Source organism: Schistocerca nitens, chromosome 4 (genome assembly GCF_023898315.1).
Source record: "Schistocerca nitens isolate TAMUIC-IGC-003100 chromosome 4, iqSchNite1.1, whole genome shotgun sequence".
Lineage (NCBI taxonomy): Eukaryota > Metazoa > Arthropoda > Insecta > Orthoptera > Acrididae > Schistocerca > Schistocerca nitens.
In genome coordinates, this window is record NC_064617.1 from 665,255,599 (window position 1) to 665,268,183 (window position 12,585).

Genomic DNA, 12,585 nt, shown 5'->3' on the forward strand with positions numbered 1-12,585 from the left:
TTAATGAAACAGTGTCTTGTAATTCATATTTAATTCCATATAAAGGAAGGATTGTAAAGTTGAAAACTGATAACACTATAGATCATTGCGTTTCATTCCCAAAATTCTCAGGCAATTTTTCCTTGCTCAAATTTTAAGTAGTTCACACTTTCTGGGATTTGCACCACTGTGTCCTTTCTGTTGGTGGAAGGTCAGTGGAGGTGGCCTCAGATGCGAGACATTATGTTGTATTACCTTCGGAGATTTTTCTGTATTGCTCTAAACAGACCCAAAATCAGCAAGATTGGCGATCCTTTACAGAAGCTTAAAATTTAGCTCCGGCTTAAACGCGACATGCTTATAATAGTTTCCACAACGAAACTTTGTCTAGAAACTTGGCACAAAATCCAAAGAGATTCCGGTCGTATATAAGACACAATCGATGCCTTCTTTGCGCGATAGCAATGGAAATACCATCGATGACGGTGCTGCTAAAGCAGGGTTACCAAGCACAGCCTTTCAAAATTTCTTCACCAAAAGAGACAAAGTGAATCTTCCAGAATTTGAATCAAGGGCAGGTGCCAACATGAGTAACTTAGAACTATATACCCTTGGAGCAGTGAAGCAACTTAAACCTCTTAATAAAACGAAATCTTCCGGTCCTGACTGTATACCAGTTAGGTTCCTTTAAGAGTACGCTGATACAATATGTCCATACTTAACAATCATATACAACTGCTCGCTAGATGAAACATCTGTACCCAAAGACTGGAAAGTAGCACAGGTCACACCAGTATTTATGAAAGGTAGTAGGAATAATCCACTACATTACAGGCCCATGTCATTAGCGTCAATATGCAGTAGGATTTTGAAACATATATTGTGTTCGATAATAAAGAATAACCTCGAAGAGAACGGTCTGCTGACATATAGTCAAATCTGATTTAGAAAACATCGTTCTTGTGTAACACAACTAGCTCTTTAATCGCATCAAGTGTTGAGTAATACTGACAAGGGATTTCAAGTTGATTCCGTGTTTCTAGATTTCCAGAATTCTTTTGACACTGCACCACACAAGAAGCCCGAAGTGAAATTACGTTCTTATGGAATATTGTCTCAGTTATATGACTGGAATCGTGGTTTTCTGTCTGAGAGGTAGCAGTTTGTAATAACTGACGGAAAGTTTGCAAATGATGCTGTTGTTTATCGTCTAATAAACTGATCAGAATATCAAAACAAATTGCAAAACGATTTACAAAACATATCAGTATGGCGCAAAAATTGGCACTTGACGCTAAATAATGGAAAATGTGACTTCATCCATGTGAGTGCTAAAAGGAATTCCTTAAACTCCGGTTACACGATAAATCAGTCAAATCTAAAGGCCGTAAATTCAACTAAATACCTAGGAATACAATTACGAACAACTTAAACTGGAAGGAAGACATATAAAATATTGTGGTGAAGGCTAACCAAAAACTGCGTTTTATCGGCCGGACACTTACAAAATATTACAGATCTACTAAGCCTAAACAACGCTTGTACATCCTGTTTTAGAATGCTGCTGCGCAGTGTTGGATCCTTACCGGATATAAGTGACGGAGTACATCGAATAAGTTCAAAGAAGGGCAGCGATTTTTGTATTATCGCGAAATAGGTGATAGAGTGTCACTGATATGATACAAGATTTGGGATGTACATCATTAAAACAAACGTGTTTTTCGTTGCGGAGAGATCTTCTCACGAAATTCCAATCAATCACCAACTTTCTCCTCCGAAATCGAAACTACTTTGTAAACACCGACCTACAAAGGGGGAAATGATCACCATGATAACATAAGGAAATCAGTGCTCGTACGGCAAGATATATGTGTTCGTTCTCTCCGCGCGCTATACGAGATTAGAATAATTGATAGTTGTGAAGGCGGTGCACTTAAATTGCAGAATACGCATGTAAATATGTATGTAGATGTAGATTCTTCCGTGTGTCGTCGCCGCATTTGCATAAAATACAGTACTTGTCAATCCAGTTACGAATGTCTTCAGGTACTCCTGCATCATTGCGGATCTACCGTATCAACAAGAGTACTGTATATTTATATGCTGAGGTGCTACCGGACATAAAAATCCAAGGGCTGGGGCGGGTTCTTCATTAACCACTACTCCTCTGAGATAGTACTGGAGCGTTAGACGTCGTCTTGGGCACGATTCGCACCGAAATAGAGAGTCACGAATACCTGGTGGCGTGACGTAAGCAATTAACAGTAATGTAACGCTGCCACAGAGACGTGGGGAAGCTTCACCAGACGAAGTTATTGATGCACTGGATATTTTTTAAGTTGTAAATGTTGAGCAGTGAAGAACATACATTTTACATTTGCTATAATGAAAGAAATGGTAACGTATCTAGAAAGTTTCCAGCATTTTTACAGAACGGCTCAAAATTGTTTCTATATTGTGTTACACATACTGAAGGACAGCATTCAGAGAAAAGCGACGGAACAGGAATGTTTTGATTATAATTCAGATTTTTCATATAATTTTCATTTGCAAATAAGCATAAATGCTGCAGATTTTTTGAGAGACAATCGAAATATTAGGACACTTTTCCAAAACTGATCATCCGTAAAGATTTGACTGCGGAAAACTTAAAGTTCCTCGGTGCGGGGGAGAGTTTCCTATCGTGTCATAGAGATTTTATCCTTATAAAAGGACAAAATATCATTTCACCCAGAAAATTTGATGCTAGGCATTGCCAACGCCAAGGAAAATCGATTCTTTCTGTGTAATATGGGGCCAGATGATTTCAGGAATCTTAGTGCACTAGACCAGGGGTTACACAAAGGCTCATTCAAAACAAGTAAGAATGTCCGGCTGCACGCTTCATCTGACAAACCTACTGCCCTAACGAAAGGAAAAGCCATAACATCTAGCAACAGTGGGTTTCTTAAAGCATTGCAAAGAAGCCGAGAAGTATCTAGAATGAAATTTTCACTCACCAGTAGAGTGTGCACTGATATGAAACTTCCTGGCAGATTAAAACTGTGTGGCGGACCGAGATTTGAACTCGGGACCTTTACCATTCGCAGGTACTGAGCTACCCAAGCACGACTCACGACGCTTCGTGAGTCGTGCTTGGATATCTCAGTTGGTAGAGCACGTTTACGAGAAAGAGAAAGATCCCGAGTTCGAGACTCGGTCTAGCAAAGAGTTCTAATCTGCCAGAACATTTCAAGCCGAGACATACTGGGAAAATAAATCTGCCGATAGATAAGATTTCTGTTTTCGATATCGTATGTGATAAAATATCGCCAGTAAAACGTTCCAAGAAGAAAGGCTTACTTGACAGGTGACAGTATAATCCAACTGAAATACTGAATTTCTTCGAGGAAGTATCAAATGAAAGATAGATTTGCTGACTGTACGTGATTAACGTAACTGCAAGACTAGTAGTGTTAAATGTTTACGTATTTTCTGCTGTTGCTTGTGCTGCTTCGTATTGAAATAAATGTTACGTGTTTTTTACTTGTGTTGTTGCACTTTCTACGGAACACAAAATGCTGTAGTTATATCAGCAGCAAACTCCCATTTCACAATTATTGATCACTGGAGCACAAGCCATTTCTGCGACGGAACTGATACTGAATGTTTCGTGAATGAAACTGCTGGTGTAGACCACAAAAATTGAGGTATATAGAGTATACAACTATCCTGGTTGATTTGCGACTGTGTGTAAATTGTGTGAAAATAAAGCGAAATGCAATGTTAACTTAAAATATGACTTTAAAAGACGTCATAAACCGTATACGAAAGAGAAACATGAGCCAAAATTTACTTATCACGCGGTCATAGGATCGAGTGTGGCGCGTCTTAGCTCGTCGCTCCCTAACCTCAAAATGTATCACTTATACTCGGAACTGGAAAGAGCTGTATTTCGTACGCAGAAACCTATGACCTACAACCCACAAAACGTAAATTGGCCAGTGACTATGTTTTTTATTAAAACTTTTGATAATTTTTCCTGTGGTTTAAACATACGCGAAGTATCACAATACTTATAGGGAATAAGGAATATAGACCAACTGACTTTCAATCTGTGACGTCTCACAATAAGAGCGGGGAAAAACTAAAAGTGAAGGAGAGAGACTGCATAGCAATGAATGTGCGTGAATCCTAAAACAGTGCTTTCTAACTCTGTACATGAAAGGCAACTGATTTAGTGAGACACTAGCTAGAGCGACATATGTAGATTTGAATCTCTTACATAAAACATTTTCGAGGCACATCAGATGACCCTGAATGTATGTGAACAACACCGTCCATTTGAACGCTTCAAACAGGTGTCGCTTCGTTGCGCCACTCGTGAGTATAAACGAATATGGCGTGGATCACGAAGCGACACGCCGCAGAGACGCCACCTTTGTGTGAATAACTTCATTTGTTAACATGGAGGAGGCCTGAAACAGTGCCACGTTCCCGACACGTGTCCGCCCCAAGGTACACTTCTGGCCATTAAAATTGCGAAACCAAGAAGAAATGCAGATGGTAAACGGGTATTCATTGGACAGATATATTATACTAGAACTGACATGTGATTGCATTTTCACGCAATTTGGGTGCGTAGATTCTGAGAAATCAGGACACAGATCAACCACTTCTGGCCGTAATACCGGCCTTGATACGCCTGGGCACTAAGTCAAACAGAGCTTGGATGATGTGTACAGATACAGCTGCCCATGCAGCTTCAGCACGATAACACTGTTCATCAAGAGCAGTGACTGGCGTATTGTGACGAGCCAGATGCACCGCCACCATTGACCAGACGTTTTCAATTGGTGAGACATCCGGAGTATGTGCTGGCCAGGGCAGCAGTTGAACATTTTCTGTATCCAGATATATAGGGTAGAGCCACGGGTCGTAACGCATTTGAAATGTAACGTCTTACGTTCAAAGTGCCGTCAATGCGAACAAGAGATGACCGAGACGTGTAACCAATGGCACCCCATACCATCACGCCGGGTGAACGCCATTATGGCGATGACGAATACACGCTTCCAATGTGCGTTCACCACGATGTAGCCAAACACGGACGCGACCATCATGATGCTGTAAACAAAACCTGGATGCATCCGAAAAAATGAGTTTTTGCCATTCGTGCACCCAGGATCGTCGTTGAGTACGCCATCGCAGGCGCTCCTGTCTGTGATGCAGCGCAAGGGTAACCGCAGCCATGGTCTCCGAGCTGATAGACCATGCTGCTGCAAACGTCGTCGAACTGTTCGTGCAGATGGTTGTTGTCTTGCAAACGTCCCCATCTGTTGCCTCTGGGATCGAGACGTGGCTGCACGATCAGTTACAGCCATGAGGATAAGATGCCTATCATCTCGACTGATAGTGATACGAGGCCGTTGGTATCCAGTACGGCGTTCCGTATAGCCCTCTTGAACCCACCGATTCCATATTCTGCTGACAGTCATTGGATCTCGACCAACGCGAGCAGCAATGTCGCGATACGATAAACCACAATCGCGATAGGCTGCAATCCGACCTTTATCAAAGTCGGAACCGTGATGGTACGCTTTTCCCCTCCTTACACGAGGCATCATAACAACTTTTCACCAGGCAATGCCGGTCAACTGCTGTTTGTGTATGAGAAATCGGTTGGAAACTTTCCTCATGTCAGCACGTTGTAGGTGTCGCTACCAGTGCCAAACTTGTGTGAATGCTCTGAAAAGCTAATCATTAGCACATCACAGCATCATCTTCCTGTCGGTTAAATTTCGCGTCTGTAGCACGTCATCTTCTTGGTACAGCAATTTTAATGCCCAATGGTGTATAGTTGTTCGTATTCCAAGCCAGTGAAGATCTCTTAAAAATTACAAAGGCGAAACGCTTATTGCAAGAAGAAAATGTACTTTTGTGTTGTTATTAGGTGTTATTAAAGTTATAATTATCAACATAATATTATGTTACATGCAACCCTCTCATGAATATTGGACCTTGCCGTAGGTGGGATTACTTTCGGGCCTCAGCGATACAGATTGCCATGCCATAGGTGAAACTGCAACGGAGGGGTGCGTGTGGAAAGGTGAGACAAACGTGTGGTTCGTGAAGAGGGGCACCAGTAGCGTATTCCTGCGTGAATTAGGGTTATCGATAACAAAGTGTGCCACTAGAGGGGTTGAAAAGAAGTACGGAAACAGCAGTACACAACACATTAGCATACCTAACATGGTACAGGAAACTCGTAGGCTCTCATAACAGCATCCAGTCGTGGATAAGTACAGGTCCTGCAAAACAGTTGTGACTTCAGGGGACGATGATGCAGACGGACAGCGTCCACGCAGATTTCTCTCCGAAATACACAACAATGGATGAATAAAATTGAGATATGGTGACTGTGGTGTCCACGATAAATGGAATTTGGCCTCGTGCTGATAAAACCGTCCTGGACGAAGGAAGCTGTATGAACAGGACTTGTCGTCTTAGAACACCCTATTACAATTAGGGAACAACCACTGTATAAAGGTTTGGAATTTATCAGCCAAAACAGTCACACAATTCTTAACAGTAATGCGACGTTACGGAGTGCCCATGAGGCCGACGGAGTCCCACGGTATGGCTGCCCAAATCATCACCGAACTGCCGCTTTACGTGACACTCCGCACCTAGGCTCAGCCAGATGCTATAAACACTGTAAAACAAGAGTTATGTGACCAAATGACATTCTTCACTGATCCGTAATTCACGTTTTATGGCTTAGGCACCACGGTTTCCTATCAACGGAATTTGTAGCACTGAGGAGTGGTTTCGCAATTCCAATTAACCGACGTTCCCTGGCATGTGGAAGACCTTTCTTTTCGTTTTGATGCAGGCAGGATCCGTGCGTGCAACACTCAGTTCTCCAGTGATACCTGCAGATGTCATCCCCGTAATTTTCGTCAAAATCCTCTTCAGCGAGCATGTGTCACGATTACTCAACACAGGCTTCCTTCCGCTTTGTGACTTAGCGGATTACGCTTTTCCACTTTCACTGTATTTTGTACAACTGTTTGATACGGTGTCTCTCTAAACACCAATGCTTCGGCTCCCTTTCACTAGCACGAACAATTTTCCCACGTTGGAATTCACTTACCTACGACATACGCACTCACTTATACACAGAACACTGTTCTGAGCACGACTGGCACTCGCAACATGTCGAGGACATTCCATAGGTCGTTCATGGTCAAGTACACCAGAGTAGCCTTTAGGCGTCGCTGGAAATCGCATTTGTGTTCAACCATGCATTTCTCGCGGTAGTTACAAATGTTCAAATGCTGATGAAATCCTGAGGGATAAAACTCATGAGGTCATCGGTCCCTAGACCTAAAGACTACTTTAAAGTAACTTAAACTAACTTATACTAAGAACAACACACACACACCCATGCCCGAGGGAGGACTTGAACCTTCGGCGGGAGGGACCGTGCAATCCGCGACAAGACGCCTCTGACCGCGCGGCCGGTAGTTACATGTTATTGTCCCAAGCAACTGACCAATTTGAAATTCGAGCCTTATTACAAGACTATGTTTCATAGTGAAGTCACAGGCGGCTCACAACCATATCTTCGCAGTCACCAACTTTCTCCTTAGAGTGTAAAAATATTTTTGTTGGCTTCTCCCTACAGTGGGAGAAATGATCGTCATTATAATATAGGAGAAATCAGAAATCGACCGGAAAAAATGAAGTGTAGGTTTTTTCCAAACGCTGTTCAAGAGTGGAATAGTGATTAAGTAATTTAGAGCCTGTTCGACAAACCCTCTGCCAAACACCTAATTGTGAATTGCGGAGTAATCTTGTACATTTTGTTGTAGAAGTAGATGATGTAAATGATTCGTCTGCAGGTCTATTTTCACCGGAACGTTTTCGCTTATTTAATATACTTGTGTCAGATTTCTCTGTTAATCTTGTCCCTAGTTGCGCGTCAAAAGATGTTTTCAGCCACTCCGCTACAAGTCTTAATTAATGAGATGAGCTACAACAGGAAAGATAAACGATGCAAGATGTGTTTCATATTTCTAAAGTGCATCGAAACTAGAAACTCTAGCGCATAGTGACATCATTTCAATGTCCTGAGTAATTATATAGTCGTCTTTCCGGGAGATATACTAAAGAAACTCATGTTTGTTACGTAATCTGAATCAATCTTATTAAATGTACACTAATTATCGTTCTAGCTACGTGGTATAATGTCAATGTGTCAAGCTGTGTCTATGAACTCAATAAGGCCCACATACTTTCTTCTCACAAAACTATATGTTAGTTTACACGTAGAATGATACTTCCTAAGGATACAAACCTCTATATGGCATATAAATCAACAAACGTCCTTCAAACACATTTAAACAATCAGACGAATTTCAGCATTCGCGTACGCTAAAACGCAGTGTTTGTCGGAACGAGAAGCAGCAGGAATTTTAGCACGAGATATAAAGAAAAAATATCAGATGTCAAATGCGACACTTTTCACTCTACACTTGCAAATTCTTTAAAGTAATATAGCCATTACCCCAAAAATATATGAAAAACTTGGTAATTATCAGAATTAATAACCACTACAAATATCGCCACCCAATAAAAGTAAATTATCAAAAATTGTCAGATTTCAAAAGCCAAAGGAGAAACGAAACAACTTAAAAGTGACCAGACACATACAGACAACTGAGAACCAGACATCTACATAAAGCTCAGACACACACACACACACACACACACACACACACACACACACATACGCACACACACAGAGAAATATAGTCTTTGACTCTAGGCATTCGGAAATACGTCCCATAGTTGGGAGTACTTCATAACATAGACGAGTTAACATGGAGGGAGAACGTGTGTTCACTTTTCATCCTGTACTAAAAATGGTGTCCATTGTTATAGACAGGATGTCAGCTTCATCTGCTTTACAGAAGGAGCACATGTAGAACAATGTTAACCGACACAGAAAATAATGAAGCGCGTATTGAGCAAAAGGTCAAAACTGTAACTTAAATGTTAATTATTAGAAAACGTGAGTAGAAAGTACTCCTTACAAAGCAAAATGCTTATGTATTTCAGACCACTGGTGATAGTATAAAAAAAGAGGCGAAACGCTCCACGCAAAATAAATATTTTATTTATGGACTTGCAGCCGGCCGGTGTGGCCCAACGGTTCTAGGCGCTTCTGTCTGGAACGGTGCGACCGCTACGGTCACAGGTTCGAATCGTGCCTCGGGCATGGATGTGTGTGATATCCTTAGGTAAATTAGGTTTAAGTAGTTCTAAGGTCTAGGGGACTGATGACCTCAGATATTAACTCCCAAAGTGCTGAGAGCCATTTTTTTATTGACTTGCGGACAGGCGGTCATAATGCGCAACTCATTAATATAATACGCTCGCCCATTATTTCTTTCGTATTAAAAGTAGCTTATGTTTTCGGACAGGCCATGAAAAAAATACCTGAAATTTTAGCAATGGCAGCCCAACTACTTGGTATTTAGTTTTGGCCTGAAAAGCACTAGAATCCTTTAATTACCTTATAAATATGCCTATAATATTTGGTATTTAGTTGGAGTATAGATCAGAAGACGATGAACAAAGTTTTGGTGCTTTTGATACACATGTTGACAAAAACATAATTTTAGTACGGCAGTTTGAAGATAGTATACTAATAATGCTGATTTAGTTAATTGACGTGATTGGTTACATGTTTAAGGGACTTCATTGAAAACATGACGTTTTAGTAGCGAAGTTTCATTTAGTATTATGTATGGTTCCACTACATAACAGTGGATAGTTGTTACTTAAATACATATCTTTGATAGCCAAACTGTGTATGAACGACTATGAAACATTTCGTCAACCTAATACGATGACTAATTTTGGCAACTCTTTGTTGCAGGGCAGACTCGTCCTCCGTTGACCACGAAGCCAAGTTTCCTGAGCACGGCGGACTCACTCAGTTTGGAAAGGTAATTACGAGAAACAGCTTAACAGGCGAACAATACATGCAAAGTTGCGTCGATGGGTATATCATAGCGTTGTTGGATGATCCAGGCGAGCGGCGTTAAGGTGCTCGGGCAAAGTTTTAATGGAATTCTAAATGGCGGGCCCGCCGTCCATTACGGGGCTCCCTGGGAGCGCGGTCTCCGCTTTACTACCACCTCGAGTTCAACTAATGGTCGGCGAATGGCAAATGCCGTTCAAGATATATATTGCATTCTTGTGGACCGTTTACTGCATTTTTATATCACTTACCGAAATGAGGTAACCGTAAAAAGGAAAGGAGAGTATTCGGCCGATTTCGTTATGTCCCAGAACATTATTTGCAAGTCGCACGGTGGCTTAGGGGATTTTCGTAATTGACCATAAATTCTAACCTATACCAAAAGAAATGTCGGGTCCCTTATTCCTTTGAAGATTTTTATCAGTTCTTCTCGGTATCTTATAAGTATGTTAATCGTCCGAAATTTCCATCTATAAAGGTACAATCAATAAAACAAATTAAATTGCAAGAACGGGCAAGATTAGTCGAAATATCGCATATAAAATAAATTTACGGAGAAAAGGTATAACTATTTGGTAAATCATAAACTCTTGAGGTTATGCCGCATTTGAAACAAAAATATAAATTTACTTTTGTAACTTCAATGTTTTTAAACAAGGTAATTGTGGCGATCGTTCATCTTTTACGACCGGATCACGTTATAAAATCGAGTGCCGAGAAAATTTGTAATGTAGCTGCTGAATCCTAGTTGTAACTAAACATGGTAAGCATTTTTAAATAATAAACTATTTCTAGAATGAATTTTCTCTTTGCTGCGGAATATGGCCTTCCAGGCAGATTAAAATTTTATGGCAGGCCGGGACTCGAGTCCGGATCCCTTGCCTTTCTTGGACAAGTTATTTACCGAACGAGCTGCCTTTTCGTTTTACCAAAATGGTTTATTGTACTGAAAAATATTGAATTTCTTGATTGCACAAACTTTGATGCGAGACTTAATCACTACCGACAACAATTATCACATTAACCAAGAATTAATGAAATATTATTTTAAACAAACAAGGAAGGAATACAGTGCCATTGTACATTTGTATTCACAAGACTATAGGCATATTTTTAACAACATATTGAATTCTTGTTCCAAAATATTTTAATTTCTTCATTAAGTAGGTGTTTCTTCAAACTGCTGAGAGCGATGGTGACGGCAGATTGTACTGGGATGCTTCATGGTCGTAGAAGCTCCAGCATTCAATGAGGTTAGCCGAAAAGTGCAAGGATACGAAATTTTACGATCCAAGTCCATGCTAGTGTCGAATGCATGGTCACAACTACGTTCTACATATTTGCCACGAAAAAATTCGTTGGTACATTCAATGAATTCGCAACTGCGTATAAGGACAACCATCGGCTGCGGAACAGAATGACAATGAAAATCTGTCCCACACCGGGACACGAATCCGGATTTCCCGCTTATGGCGAGCGGTCGCCTTACCACTTGGCTGTCCGTGGACGACTCTCGGCCAGACCAAAACTTCCATATGTCGTCAACCATACGTCTACGACCATGCGTTGAAGATACATTGAGGTTTGGGTAAAAACTATTTTAGCAGGAAGGGACGTGTTGTTTTGAAGCGACCCAACGTATAAGAAGTTCCGTAATTTACTTCATGGTCGCAGGCCTCTTAGGTGACAGTGTGTCGCAACTAAACTGAACACATTTATGTGCGTGGTAAACATAACGCCAAGTCATTATAAATAAAAATGTTAGGCAAAGAATTAGTTATATTTTGTTGGTTATCGTGACCCATTGTCGAACTAGTTGGTGTGTGTGAGAAAAATTTCGATTTATGCTATCTTAAGAATTTTTGTTTTGTGTGATTTCTGGACTTAAATGAGTGAAAATAGTCATAATTTTGTGAAAACAGATGCTGAGCATGAATATATAAATTATTATTAGAGATTTGATCTTGTTATTCTTTTTTAACCACTTAATAGCTGATATGAAATGTGCATGCACCAGTCACTCTCCTGTTTGTATACCACAACATTTTCAAATTCCGATAACTTTGTATTGTGACGGTTGTCTACAGACACTGTGCAGAAATTAGAACTAATGGATGTGAAGGAAACTAAAGTCATCAAAAGACAGATAACGCCGAAAGCGTGTTTGATATGTGTACCAGGGCTTTTGCAGCTGTGGTTGGGCATGAATAATTCCACGAAAGTCCAGAAGCTTGTAGAATGGTATCTCGTACCACACGGTGTTGAAGGTTCGGGATACGTCACATAATATAGCCGTGTAATACAAATGCCACATCGTAGCCTTCCTGACATTCTTCAAAAAGCGTATCAGTTGATGCGCCGTGGAACTGCCGTGACAGAATTCAAAATGCCTGCTGGGGAAGAGCTGTTCGGCCTGGATATCGCTGCTGCCTTTCCAGGTACTCTTGCTGGAATACTTTGTAATGCGGTAGAAGCAGAACTTCCCGTTCCTATAGATCCATAGTGATAAGCAGATCCTCTGTGATGGGGAACATGTCGGAAAACTAGAATACGCAATAAACATTTACAAATTA

At 40.9% G+C, this 12,585-nt stretch overlaps 1 protein-coding gene across 1 annotated transcript in view; it reads left to right on the plus strand.

Moving 5' to 3' along the window:
- Positions 1-12,585, plus strand: part of LOC126251807 (dipeptidase 1-like) — an 800,440-nt gene that overhangs the window by 717,180 nt on the left and 70,675 nt on the right. The window contains exon 6 of the mRNA XM_049952451.1: positions 9,908-9,977. Coding sequence (XP_049808408.1) covers positions 9,908-9,977 — 70 coding nt within the window. The remainder of the gene's footprint in view (positions 1-9,907; positions 9,978-12,585) is intronic.